At 44.3% G+C, this 15,189-nt stretch overlaps 1 protein-coding gene across 1 annotated transcript in view; it reads left to right on the top strand.

The window, feature by feature from the left end:
* Positions 1-2,009: 2,009 nt before the first annotated feature.
* Positions 2,010-15,189, top strand: part of LOC311248907 (beta-1,3-galactosyl-O-glycosyl-glycoprotein beta-1,6-N-acetylglucosaminyltransferase-like) — a gene marked incomplete at both ends in the record, with an annotated part of 47,059 nt that continues 33,879 nt past the window's right edge. Inside the window, 2 exons of the mRNA XM_084338136.1 lie at positions 2,010-2,305; positions 4,276-4,369. Coding sequence (XP_084194262.1) covers positions 2,010-2,305; positions 4,276-4,369 — 390 coding nt within the window. The remainder of the gene's footprint in view (positions 2,306-4,275; positions 4,370-15,189) is intronic.

Here is a 15,189-nt window from a genome sequence, read left to right as displayed (position 1 = left end):
AAGGTCAAGGTCAAGTTCAAGGTCAAATATGAATTTATAATTAAAGTCGATTATCATTAATTACTGTATCTACAAATCCTTCTGTTTAATCATCTTCCTGCAGTTCATTTGCTTAGATTTTTTGTACACATGATCTCAATAAGGTGGTGAATGAGCTCAGTGAGCATTTTCTCCTACCCGTATACATTTTTGATCATCATCATCATCAAAATCATAAATCATAATTAATCATAATTAATTTATTCATTACAATTGAATAATTACTAGTAACAGACACAATATTTCTGACACTGGAAATACATACCCCCAGGTCCCTAGATGTTCCTAGATACCAAGAACATGCAAATTGACCTTGCAGAAGTGGAGCAATCTTCCATTTACTTAGGCATGTACCTTTAGGCGAAAACGGTCTACAGATTAACAGGTTAAATAAAGTTTTCATTCATTCATTCATTCATTCATTCATTCATTCATTCATTCATTCATTCATTCATTCAGCCATTCAGCCATTTTAGCTGGTTGACTTGTTGATAAAGAGGGCCAGCCAGTTGCTGAGTTTATTTCTGGGCGCTTGATATTTGCTGTTTCAGGCATCGTAATTCTGCCACGGATAGATTTATTTTTCGGCTTTGCCCCATGCCTATTCCAGAGGGCATTTTCATTACCAACAGTGTCACTTAGCTGGTGGGGTTTGTTGTCCTTCGCTGGTAGCTTCACAACCGGAGTCGATTGGATTGTCGAGTCAGAACTCTGGAAGCGTATCCTCGTATCCTCGTTTCTAGCAGTGTAACCTTGTATTGTCTAATTATCTTTTTTTGTATAATTGTGCTTATTGTATAATTGTCATCAAGGACCCCCTTGCAAATTAGATGGTACTATCTGTACATTGGTTATTATACTTGAATTATTATTATTATACTGAATGGAATTGTAATCAAGTAACTACTTTATTGGGGTGTTCAAAGTTTTACTAATTAAGGATTTGTGTATTTTCAGGAGGAAGGGCATGCGGTTAATGATTAGGACTCTGTGTTCATAGTGTTCATAATCTTTGTTTGATCTCCTTCTCAGGGCCAATAATTCATGGATCAACAATAAGGTGGCGCATTCCCCTGGGTCCCAGAGGAGGAGATATTGTATGTACCAAGCCTCAACACACATTGCTCTATTAGACCAACAGATCCATGTTGCTGCTTGTGTTTCTACAGACACTTGTCATAAGAGAACAATACATTAGCTTCCCTGTTTCCTTGTTTCCTAATGTTTCCAACAGGGATTTTAACTGCTGACCTGGAGATTATGAACTGGAGACCAAGCATGCAGTGAAGTGTGAATTTGCAGTCTTTTACAAGCCCTTCCCAGCCACCGCAGGTCTCAGAAACGGTGGCCACAAGAAGTCTTTTACAAGCCCTTCCCAGCCACCGCAGGTCTCAGAAACGGTGGCCACAAGAAGTCTTTTACAAGCCCTTCCCAGCCACTGCAGGTCTCAGAAACGGTGGCCACAAGCAGTCTTTTACAAGCCCTTCCCAGCCACCTCAGTTCTCAGAAACGGTGGCCACAAGCAGTCTTTTACAAGCCCTTCCCAGCCACCTCAGTTCTCAGAAACGGTGGCCACAAGCAGTCTTTTACAAGCCCTTCCCAGCCACCGCAGGTCTCAGAAACGGTGGCCACAAGCAGTCTTTTACAAGCCCTTCCCAGCCACCGCAGGTCTCAGAAACGGTGGCCACAAGCAGTCTTTTACAAGCCCTTCCCAGCCACCTCAGTTCTCAGAAACGGTGGCCACAAGCAGTCTTTTACAAGCCCTTCCCAGCCACCACAGTTCTCAGAAACGGTGGCCACAAGCAGTCTTTTACAAGCCCTTCCCAGCCACCACAGTTCTCAGAAACGGTGGCCACAAGCAGTCTTTTTGGCGTAATCAATCCAATAAATCCTGACACCAAACTGAGTGTGTTTAGGCCCAATTCCAGCAGCAGAGTGACGATAGCATCAAGCTTTATCCATCTTCCTAAATGGGCAGGATTAGAAAGCTGCTGAGGCCAGGCCGGGCCCTCCCCTGGCTCCTGCTCAGCTCCGTCCTGGTGACCACGCTACATTGGATGGTCCATTCACACATCGACTTCAGTTCCAGCCAGCTTGAGTACAGTGAGTCTGACGGGAGTCCTGAGGACGAGGCGGATTGTCCTGCTATCCTGCGAGGAGACGGCGAGGCTTTGGAGAAGGCCAAGCTGCTGTGCATCACCAACGTGTTCATGAAGAGGGTCCAGATACCTGACCAGTATTATGTCAACGCCACACAGGACTGCAGGTGTGGTATTGTTACCTTACAGCTTTCAGCTACAGTTTCACACAGGCCTGAACATTTGACTCTGACCTGAACGTAAAGACATTTGTCCAACATTTAAATAAACTGTAATATAGTATATTCTGCATCTGAATCTGTCTAAAATCCATTATAATAATAATAATAAAGCATATTTTTTATGTTTTTTATTCCCCCAACCCATCAAAATACCCAATCTGCCCAGCTACTGGTTTTACTATACATAATAATGAATTGAATAAAACATTTTCTCAGCAGGGAGGATAATGTGACAGTTAAAGGAACATGCCAACATTTGGGGAATGAGAGAGAGACAAGAAGATTCAGTAGAAAGCTATCTGGCTGCACGTTAGCCTAGCTTAGCACAATTAATGGAAGCGGACAGTGCCGGTTAGCCTTCGGGAGAGGTGTTAGTTGGACAATGCCTAGGCTAACCGGCACTGTCCGCTTCCATTCATTGTGCTAAGCTAGGCTAACGTGCAGCCAGATAGCTTTCTACTGAACGCACAGATAGGAAACTGGTATCTATCTTCTTGTCTCTCTCTGGAGAAGACGGTAAGCTAATTTTCGCCAAATGTTGGCGTGTTCATTTAAACATTAACAGTTTAGTGGACGCGGCAGGAGATGCCCATGTGTTTTAAGGAGAGGACAAGCAGCACATGTTTACATGGTTAGGTTAAGATTCTTTAGAGGTACTACTATCTAAACTACATTACCAAAAGTAATTAGACTATCTACTGGGAGAAAAAAACATTTAACTACATGTTATAACCTGCTCCACACTCTCCATTGGGAAGACTGATCCAAACCCAGGGGATTCAGTCGGTTGTAGTTTCAGTGTTTATACTTAATATACTTCAGGAAGCTCCAGAGTCCAAATTAAATGTTGTACATTAGCTTGTGAAACAGTCACAGTGGTGACATTAGCTTGTGAAACAGTCACAGTGGTGACATTAGCTTGTGAAACAGTCACACTGGTTACATTAGCTTGTGAAACAGTCACAGTGGTGACATTAGCTCGTGAAACAGTCACAGTGGTGACATTAGCTTGTGAAACAGTCACAGTGGCGACATTAGCTTGTGAAACAGTCACAGTGGTGACATTAGCTTGTGAAACAGTCACAGTGGTGACATTAGCTTGTGAAACAGTCACAGTGGCGACATTAGCTTGTGAAACAGTCACAGTGGTGACATTAGCTTGTGAAACAGTCACAGTGGCGACATTAGCTTGTCAAACAGTCACAGTGGTGACATTAGCTCGTGAAACAGTCACAGTGGTGACATTAGCTTGTGAAACAGTCACAGTGGCGACATTAGCTCGTAAAACAGTCACAGTGGTGACATTAGCTTGTGAAACAGTCACAGTGGTGACATTAGCTCGTGAAACAGTCACACTGGTTACATTAGCTTGTGAAACAGTCACAGTGGTGACATTAGCTCGTGAAACAGTCACATTGGCAACATTAGCTCGTGAAACAGTCACAGTGGTGACATTAGCTTGTGAAACAGTCACAGTGGTGACATTAGCTCGTGAAACAGTCACAGTGGTGACATTAGCTTGTGAAACAGTCACAGTGGTTACATTAGCTTGTGAAACAGTCACAGTGGTGACATTAGCTTGTGAAACAGTCACACTGGCGACATTAGCTTGTGAAACAGTCACAGTGGTTACATTAGCTTGTGAAACAGTCACAGTGGTGACATTAGCTTGTGAAACAGTCACACTGGTTACATTAGCTTGTGAAACAGTCACAGTGGTGACATTAGCTCGTGAAACAGTCACAGTGGCGACATTAGCTCGTGAAACAGTCACAGTGGTGACATTAGCTCGTGAAACAGTCACACTGGTGACATTAGCTTGGGGAACAGATACTTAAGGCCACAACTGATGCTGTACTATCAATATAATGCAGCACCTAGTATCTCAGCAATATGACGACGTGTGTCCTTTGCAGGGAGTTCAGGACCAGCAGGAAGTACCTGCGATTCCCTCTGAGCGAAGAAGAAGAACACTTCCCTCTAGCCTTTTCTCTGGTTGTCCACCACAAGGTACACAAACATCTACAATATCTACACAGACATTTCAATACTAATTCAAATTACAACAGAAGTCTTTTCCCATCTTTACTCAATGGCGCCAGCGTTATTGACCATTTTAGCGATGTTTATGTTCTTATGTTATGATGTTCTGTATTATAGCTATGGAGACAATAGTATAGCTCATTTGACAGTAGGGCTGCAACTAACGATTACTTTGGTAGTCGACTAATCTGTCGATTATTTTTTCGATTAGTCGACTAATCAGGTATTGTTCATAGTCCATCACTGACTAACCATTTCATTTCTACATACTGTAGTTTGTGCACTATTACACGCTAAACATCGCCCCTTTCCAAAATAATCCAGTATTTTTTCATAGATTGCGAGATATGATGCGTTATATGTGTTACAGGTACCAGGATATGGCACCTGATAGCAGAAATATGTTCAACCTATGAAACAGGTTGTAGTTAGTCATGGACAAAAGGAGGCGCGGACATGATGTTACTGGATCTGAATCCTCTCAGTTGTGTATTACAACAGCACTCATTTATTCATGAGAATCTTCAATCAATCATTATAACATTATACCATCACTTAGTTCAATAATTTTACATTACTTTTAATACATTCCATTATAGTTCCGTTCTTGTCATCAATTCAAAAGCATATTCATCATTACAGTACACATTCTACCCTTTTAGGATACCCTGGTTCACTTCAATAGCATTTTCCTTTCAAATGTAGTTATCCAGCATTATATACTGTACATTGTAATTAATTATGTGTTTATGCATATTTGGTGTCTTAAATATAAGCACATGAAAAGGGAGCATTCTCCTGTTAACCTCTGTCTAGGCATATTGGAAGAGAACATCATATCTGTCTTTTTTTTTTTTTTTTTTTTTTACTTCATTTTTTAGCGTTTATCGCTTTTCTGGTCAAGCATGACCGACAGATGCAGGGTGAAACGGGAGGGAGAACCGGGGGTAGACATTCGGCAAATGACGGCGGGTCCGGGAATCGAACTCGGAGTCAACCAGATCCGTGACGCAGCACGGTATTCCCAGACGCTTTCGCGTCGAGGTACATGGTGAGCTACTGGAGCTCCCCTTATCTGTCTTCTTTTAATAACACTGTCATTCTAATTGACTGTCAAACAATTCCTTACATCATCAATAGCTGTTACCTTTATCATCATTCGTTTATCATCAGTCATATCCACTATTCTATAGTGCACAGGAATACCTCAACACCTCTGTGTTACTCATATTTGTGTTCCAGCTCAAGTTCGTTTGAACCTTTAATCAAATGTGCATCAAAAGTGATTTTTTTTTTTTTTTTTTTTAAACAAACACATAAACAAACATGACAACACACGATTAGATATACAAGCATTGTAAAACAGTGTACATCAGTTAACTCATCGTTTGGATAAATGTCTTATACAAGATATACCCCTAATACCTGCTATCTATTCCCCTACACACATATTTATGCTCCTGCTCGCACCCCCCGCCCTGGACCCCCCCATGGATAATCCATCCATTGTCCTTCGCTCCTACCCAAACACTACCATTAAATGCTAGCTTTTATTCTCTCCACCACTTCTAACCACATTGTAAATTTGGATTCATTGAGACCCAAAGTTCTTGCTGTAGATATTTCTAGATAAATCACATCGAGATATGTAAGAATCCAGACCTTTCGGCACATTTTTTCCGGTTGAAACCATTGTGATGCTATCAGTTTTTTAGCCACTGTAATACCAGCTAAAACCAATCTCTTTTGTTGTATAGGTACTGCATATTCAAAAACATCATTCAGCAGTAATATAGAGGGGTGTACAGGTATATTCAGAATTAAGAGATTTGATAATTGCTGGGTCACTTCTTTCCAGAATATCTTAACTGGTGGGCAGTCCCAATACATGTGCATAAATGTCCCCTCGTCCCCATTTGTACATAAGGAGCATTTGGAGTCTTGTTTAAGACCCATTCTGTTCAGTCTTATAGGAGTCAAGTATGTCCTATGAATATAGTTAAGATTGATTTGTTGATGGTCCGGGTTCCTTGATGCAAAAAAAGTGCATTTATATATATATATATATATATATATATATATATATATATATATATATATATATATATATATATATATATATATATATATATGTATATGGCCGATCTCAGCCTTACTAGGAATTTGCTAAACCGTGGCCATGGTGAAACCCAAAGGAATAGATTTATATTTACATTTAACGGAGAGCGGGATAGAAAGAGAGAGAGAGAGAGAGAGAGAGAGAGAGAGAGACAGCTCCAGTGTCTAGCTAACTTCTAGCTAGTGTGGCCTAATTCTAGTCATCTAAACCACCTTTTAACACTTATACCAAATATGTCAATATTCATTTACCAAACAACATTTCAACTCAAACAGTACATATTTCCCAAACATAACCTTTATAATCCCCTTGGAGATACTTAGCTCCGACACTTTAATGATTAATGGGGAATTGTATTTCAACACTCTATTTTAATGTACCACGAGACACGGCACCATCAATGGACGGTCAACTTCTAAATCACTTTACTTGTCGTCTTAAACTTCTTAAACTTGACTCAAACATCACCTCATTGGGCTCTCGACATTGCATGTATCATTGTTAACCTTTATGTGTGTTTTGTAATGTATTACCCACCTATGAAACAGGTTGTAGTTAGTCATGGACAAAAGGAGGCGCGGACATGATGTTACTGGTTCTGAATCCTCTCAGTTGTGAGTATCAGCTCGCCTCGTGCGCGTGTAGGTAGCAAAGTACGGTTCCTTAGAAGGCGAAGTTACTGAACACAAGTCCTATACTGCCACCTATTGACCAAATTATATTAATGTTGTCCATTAAGTATGACATGACTGTTCTACCTTGTTTCTGATGGAGTTAATCCTGTACCAGTACGTTCACACCGTTTTGACACATAATCTAATGATATTAACGTGATACCACTTCTAGTGGGCATCACATATGTGTAACGGATGGTACCCCGAAGCCCAGTCACGAAGGACTTCCGACGTTGTGAAGTGACTGTGGCACGGTAGCGGTACCAGGAAGTAAAACTCACTCCCCAGAGGCATCCAGACTGAGTGCTTAGAAGTGAATTCACCTCTTGGTACAGAGGTCTGTGATGTCGCCTGCGGTGCGGGAGACCGGGGTTCGACTCCCACTCATGGCATGTTCAGCCGAGAACCGGTTACAGTGGTGCCGTGACCCGGATGCCTTGGGTGGTGTGAGTTTAGGGGGGGTGAGTGTAACGGATGGTACCGCGAAGCCCAGTCACGAAGGACTTCCGACGTTGTGAAGTGACTGTGGCACGGTAGCGGTACCAGGAAGTAAAACTCACTCCCCAGAGGCATCCAGCTGGGTGCTTAGAAGTGAATTCACCTCTTGGTACAGAGGTCTGTGATGTCGCCCGCGGTGTGGGAGACCGGGGTTCGACTCCCACTCATGGCATGTTCAGACGAGAACCGGTTACATAATGCATTATGCCCAAATCGTTCTGGTTGATCGCCTGAAACCCCAAATACTTCCAAATCAAAGGTATAAACCATGTACATATGTGTCTTCACAAAATCATCAAGGGGGGGGGGGGGTCGTTTTAACTCAAAACTCGTATCGTTACCAAAAGCATGGTTGAGGTCCGGTAAAATACGACACTGTGATCGTTACAAAAACATGTTTCAGGTTCGGTAAAATAGACATAGAATATACCTTACCTTAGCCAGAAGGTACTCCAAAAAGAATAATTCCCAGTGATCCCATCGCTATTACTCGTGTATATGTCTATACTCGTGTATACAGGGAAATAGGTTTAAAGCGATAAAATAACGTAGGTGTACTTAAGATTTAAAGAATAACTGTCACTAGAACCTCATTTACACCTCATTTTGTTGGCCCTACACCTCATTTTGTTGGCCCTACACCTAATTTTGTTGGCCCTACACTTCATTTAGTTGGCCCTACACCTCATGTTGTTTACCCTACACCTCATTTTGTTGGCCCTACACCTCATTTTGTTGGCCCCAGCGGTGCGTTCCTCATATCAACTCTGATTGCACGCACGCTAATGACTGAATAAAAGATAGAGGTAGCAAGGTAAATCACAGTGTTTCACATTAGGATCTAGCATCCCAATAGGCCTTTCTGTTTACAGTTTCATTCAGTAATACAAATAATAAAAATAGAATAGACAGAGTAAAAACAAAGTGCGGTTGGATTCAGTTTAAAAATAGGCTAAAAATTATAAAATAGAACGGACATGAGAAAAAGTTGATCAAAAAAATATATAGAACGGACATACAACAGGGTATATAACATACAACAGAGCAAAAAGTGTGATAAAATAGTTCAATTTTGAATTACAACAGAGCAGTGCTCCTAAAATTACAGTGCATAGAACCAACACATGAATTTGATAGGAAGTGTAGGTAGGGTAAGAATAGTGCAGGTAAAGTACAATGTGTCAGGATATCCCTGATGTTTAATTTAAATGCCTGAGCAAAGAGATAGGTTTTAAGCTGTCTTTTGAAGATGTCTAGTGAGTTGGCTTCCCTGATGTTTTGGGGTAGTTTGTTCCATAGTTTTGGGGCATAGTTGATAAAGGCTGCATTACCGATCCTCTTTTGACTGTTTCTGGGAGCCTCTAGTAGTCCAGCAGCTGATGATCGCAGTGTTCTTGCTGGCCTGTAATTTATTAGAGTGTTGGCGACAGGGAACAAACGTAACTTTTTGACTTACCAGCCATTTGGCTGGTAGATTTTAAAAACTACCAGCCAGGCAGAATTTTTACCAGCCAAAAATTATAAATAGCTTTTTAGTATATCGCCATGTGTTATTATTACTATAATACTCTCATATGCTATTTTCAATTAATATCATAAACAACATAAGGAATATTAGCATAATTTTTTGTGGACTGAAGGAATGAGTTCGTTTTAAATGCAAATAATTTATTGAAACATAGAAGTGGGGTCGGGACACATCATATTATGTTATGATGAATTGAAAATGGGGGACCCTGATGTAAACAAGACAAGTCTTTCTCTGGTCTGCATCCCCTTAACAATTGTATGTATTGAGCTGTACTGTACTGTACTGTACCCATTCTGCAATCTGTTAATACACTTTTCAATCAATCAATCAATCAATCAATCACACACACTGTTTCAACTCATCACCCCCGCATCATATTGTAGTCTAGTCTGTCTTCAAACTTCCACTCCTCTCGAAACTTTTTTATATTTGAATATCAACATTATCTGTCCATCCTCAGTAATCCTCAGTTTACTATAATATACTCCTGACTGACTTCATCGTCTTTCCAAACGCATGCACCCCCCCCCTCCCATTTCCCTTTCCTCAGTCCACACTGTTCTCTATGGCTCTGCTCTGCCTCTGATAACGTAACGTTCATTTCGGGCGATGTGGGCATAAAGGAATGGCGACGGTGCAAAGCATGTTAGATGCACTTGACCCGTTGTGAGAAAAAAGTTGAAGTCTGTTGAAGTCCGAACATTTAAATCTCTCCGGTCATAATGTCCGGTGAAAATAATTCCCTCTAAGCACAATTTGATTATTTGAATTGTATTAAAATAGGCTAAAATTAAATAGCCTATGCGATGAACGAAACAATCATTACATTTGTTTCATCGTTGCTTCACCAAGCAGGAATGACAACGATGTTGTCAGCGGGAGCTTGGTGCTGGAGCATCCAGCTGCAGAGCCACAGAACCCACCAGCGATGCCCGCACGGTGCAGTACTCTAATTCAGCCATTGTCAATTCAGCTGTTGGGTGGGGGGCGCTGCTGTGCGGTCCCCAGACCGGAGCTGAAAACACTGCTGCTCTGTGGCTCTGCAGCTGCATGCTTCTCGCAAAATCCAGCACCAAGCTCCCGCTGATGCAGTGGATTTTGTTAGCCGCCAGGTGGCGGGCAGATCTTAATTTCTAGTCGCCAAACATTAAATCTACAAGCCATTGGCGAATGGCGTGTGCTTATTTTGTTCCCTGGTTGGCGATGTAGCTAGGTCCCTGTCCATTTAGAGCTTTGTATGTAAGGAGAAGGACCTTGAAGTCAATTCTAAATGTTAGGAAGCCAGTGTAGAAAGTGCATTACAGTAGTCTAACTGGCTAGATATGAATACATGAATTCGCTTCTCAGCATCGTTTTGATTAATAAATGGTCGTACTTTTGCTATAATTATTTCTGAGATGGAAGAACGATGTTTTGGTCACTTTGTTAATATGATAATTGAAGTTCAGTTATATATCATACTTGTCATCGCGTCTCGCTCTTTGCCATTATGAGATAACTCTTATCTCCTAGCACCTACTGTGCTCATGAACAAACAATTTGCACTCATGCACGTGACCAGGCCACGCCCCCGCATCCTGCTATAAGACGCCGGACATGGTCACACTCTACCTTCCTCTTTTTTTGTTTCCAACATGGACGTTGCAGTGCACTCCATGAACTAGTTGTTATGAAATGCAGAGAGAAATTACACAATGTTGGGTTTTCGCCGGAGGTTCACCAGCCCCTGGAATCTTCTCGGCACATCCTAACAGCGCATCGGACCTGTCCTGGGGTTCCCTCATCTCGTGACAGCGGATCGGGCTAGGTCGCGCACAGGTAGGGTCTGCGCTGCCAGGCATTAATGCTAGCATTTGTGATACTGCTCGTTGTCCCGTGAGACAGGCGAGTTGTGTATTGGCGCGAGGGGCAGGATATTTGGGAAAACATGGTCGTCATGACTCTGTTTTGGGTGTTTTCCCAGCTATCCTAGTGCGCGCGGCTAATGCTAATGCTACAATGCTGGGTCTCCGTTCTTGTTCCCCGCCGAGGGCTGTCTTTACTAGAAGGTCTTCCCTCCTCTTAACCATTCATGCTGACGGTCAATCGGTGCCTATTGTTGGGGGTTTAGCAGGGGCTTGTTTACCATTTCATGGGTGGATGGGCTGAGGCCTAGGGCTGGTGTGCTTTTTGTGAATCTATGAATTGTGTGCAGGACTGGTGTTTTTCTCTGGTGTGCATCCCCTTAACATTTGTGTGTATGGGCTAGCCCATTCTGCAGTGTGTTAGTGGAGTTTTCGTTCATTTATTCATTTACCCCTTCATGGGTGCACACCAGAGTGGAGGTTGCTGCATTCCTACTAGTGAGGCAGTGCTTCACTAGTAGTAGTCTTTTGTCTGCAGCCACCACTGGTGCTCCGTGCTTGTGAAGCAGGTGGCATCAGTCCTTTGCCTCTGACATGGTGGAACGGTGTCCCGCCCGGCTGACGCCATGAGGCGAGTCGGCCCGGCAGGTGGCTGGTGGGCTGTTAGAGCCTATACCGCCGCGGTATAGAATTAGCAGCGACTAGCAACATTGTTCGAATTGCTGTTTTTTCTGTCAAAAATGGTGGTGGGGCCTTAGGGCCAGCCGACGTCGAAACATCGCGCAAGATTTTGAGGTTATTAGCTTTTGACCTAGCCGCAAGCTATAACCGCAGGTAGGGCTAGGATGCTGTCAACGCTTTTTACAGACATCTTTGGTTGGATCAGTCCAGTGTTAATTTTGTCAACTAAAATGGTGACGAAAGATGTTCGTCAACGAAGGTTTTTTTCATGACGACAACGAGACGTGACGTCACGTTATTGAATACCATGTGACGCTAACGAGACAAAATAGTTTATTAAATATCATTGACCACAACCGAGGACACAAAAATGTAATTTACAAAAACCAGGACGTAATTTCTCTTCATGTATGTTGATATTGTTGACTAAAACAAGACGAGACAAAATAATTATAACTTTTCTTAATGCCCTCGTCCCGAGTTGAGCAGTGTGACGGGGAGCTATGTTATTAGCATTAGCTGGAGCTATTTGAAAAGCTAGTTTTAGCTTAACGTTACCTTGGCTAAAGTTGGGACTATTCATAATCCAGCAGCAGACCTGCAAGCAAAGTACAGCAAGTTGGCAAAGGAGTATTCCAAGGTAAATCACTTTTTCACCAGTAACGTTACATTGTTTGTATTTCCATCTAGCTCACGTTAGCTAGTGGCTAACCTAGCTCACGCTAATGTGGCTAACTGATCGACCTCTCCTACACAATTAATGACATGTTGCGGACAGCCATACCGGTGACAATGTTTAGCTTTTAGTGCCAAATGATAAGAGTCTGAGGCGGAGTCTCAAAAGAGAATGTTGAATATTTATTGTGCATTTAAAATCACAACAGAGCCTCTGCTACTACAGTAGCTAAACTAAACGGAGCCTTCTGGATAGGAGGAAGTGCGCAACAACGTATAATGTCCGTGTGGAACCAATGTGCCAACAACCTTTCCATGGGTGAAGCATAGTTGAGCATAGAACTTTTAATGATACTAATACTAATCTATACAATCACCTGTTGTTGAATAAATACCATTACTTTCTAGTTATTACTAAAAAACAGTATATATAAAACAGTAGCTGTAAAAAAGAAAAGAAAAAAAAAGTGTTATAATTTATATAATATATATATATTTTTTGTACATTAACTAAAAATAGACAAAAATGTCATCCGTTTTCGTCGACAAAATCTAGACTAAAACAAAAAAGACAAAATTGAGACGAAAACTGACTAAGACTAAAATGCTCAGACATTTAGTTGACTAAAACTGACTAAACGAAAAATAAATGAAGATGACTAAATATGATGAAAACGAAAAAGGAGCACTGAAAATAGCTGCCAAAATTAACACTGGATCAGTCTCCCCTTGAGGAGGAGAGAAGGGTTTTCCCTCCTCAGGGCTCCCCTCTCCGCAGAGGGACTTTTGTCTTTCCGCAGGAGCGCGGGCGGTATTTGACCTAGGCCCCACACCGCCTCACACCGCGCAGCCAGAGGTGAGGGCGCGGCCTCGCCAGCGGCTGTGGCGGGGCCCCCAACCAGCGGCCATGTTTCCCCCGCCTGAGGTACCCTCGACACAAGACAACAGGTGATCGCAAGGCCGACAGCCTTGGCGGCCGAGGGATCGGCTACATTAGATGAGCATGCCCTAAAAAAGATTTGCCGTCTAGCTGTGTCTAGCTCGCTCTCCGGTCACTCCCCCCCCAACACCAGCGGGATACAGGCTCTGATTTGTTCCCTTTGGCTGCGGGCCGCGTGCTTTCAGTGAAGCACGAGCGGCCCCGCGTTTCGCTTCTCATGGGGACAGGGGCGAGTTCCCCCAGGCCCGCCCTCGCCAGGCCGGGTATCACGTTAGTGCCTCCCACGGCCGGAAGACCGGCGGTGGTCAGGCAGGCGCGCGTGATTTGGGTGGTAGTAATATCACTGCAGGGCTACGGTGTGTAGGAACCCACCCTATCGGGCAGTGTGGGGACCTCACGCCTTGCATGTCCAGCTGTAGAACAGTTCCTCAGCAATCCATGTCGGGGAGGTGTTCAGTGGGGGAGCTTTTGTCACCCAGTGTGATGTCAGCTTCCCCCGTATCAAACCGGCCCTTTCTGTCGGGGTCCCCCCTTGGGTGCGATTGCCTCGTTGGTAGTGTCAGGGTGCGATATCCCAGCTCCACGGGACGCCCTGCTCGCGAGGTTGGCGAGTCCAGGGTTGGCAACGCACAGCGGGTGGGACCGGGCCGCCTATCTACGGTTCCTGGCGGACCAGCGCCAAGTGGCGGCGGGTGCGCTTGGGATTATCATCACATATGGCTACAGCAGTGCCATATGTCGAGGTGGATGGAGAGAACGCTGAGGCGGGGACTTGTGTTTGCACAACCCCACCTGTTTTCAGGTTTGGTACAGACCCTATTGTCAGGGTCAACAGCAGTGACAGCTCTGGTCGACAAGATCCAATCTCTGTGGGCGAAGCAAGCCATCGTCGTGGTCCCAAAGGAGGATGCGATGCGTGGCGTTTCCTCCCGGTATTCTCTGGTGCCTGAGAAATCGGGGGGGGGGGGGGTGTCAGACCCATACTGGGCCTGTCCCATGGAAGGTTCAGAATGTTGACCGTCTCCCACCTGTTAGACGCTGTCAGGTGGGGGCCTGGTTCACCTCCATAGACCTGTAGGATGCGTATTCGCATCCCAATCTTCCATCCTAGGGCTTACCTACGCTTCCTTTGCAGGGCTTAGCGTACGGGTACCAGAGGCTGCCGTTAGGCTACTCTCTGGCTCCCCGCATCTTCACCAAGTGCGTGAAGACCGCGCTGGGGCCTCTGCGTCGTCGCCGGGGGTTACGAATTCTGCCCTGGACGACGTTCTGGTCCTTGGCCGGTCAGGGTAGATCGCCAGGTCTCATACCAGGCAGGTGGTGTCTCACCAGCCTGGGTTTTGCTGTAGACTGGAAGTAGAGTTCTCCTCTTCCCAGTCAACGGGTGGAGTACTAAGCTCAAGGTCTATATGGGCATCCCTCTCGGAGCGGCGGCGAGTGATTGGGTTCTCGGCGCGCTCGGGAGGTTCCGTCCTAGGACGGTTACAGCGCTGTCCGTGATGCGCCTGCTGCTAGGGTCCCTCTTGGCCTCCTCTTCATGAGGAGGATGCAGAGGTGGTTTTTTCCAGTATGAAAATGGAATGAGACATATGTCAGTACTGGGGGATCTCGTCTTCTGGCGAGGGTCTGGTGCCCTCACCTGCAGGGTCCCCTTGGGCAGCAGGCTGTCACACGTCACGGTCTTCACCGACGCCTCCCTCATGGGATGGGGGGGGACGTGTCGGACCAACGCAGTAGGGGGCAGCTGCCATGCTGCCCGGTCTGCGCTACATTCAATGTGTTGGGATTGAAGGCAGTCCTTCTGGTCCTCAAACGGCTCGACCAC

The sequence above is a fragment of the Notolepis coatsorum genome (genome assembly GCF_963971535.1).
Source record: "Notolepis coatsorum genome assembly, chromosome: 2".
Lineage (NCBI taxonomy): Eukaryota > Metazoa > Chordata > Actinopteri > Aulopiformes > Paralepididae > Notolepis > Notolepis coatsorum.
This window is presented reverse-complemented; position numbering and strand designations above follow the sequence as displayed.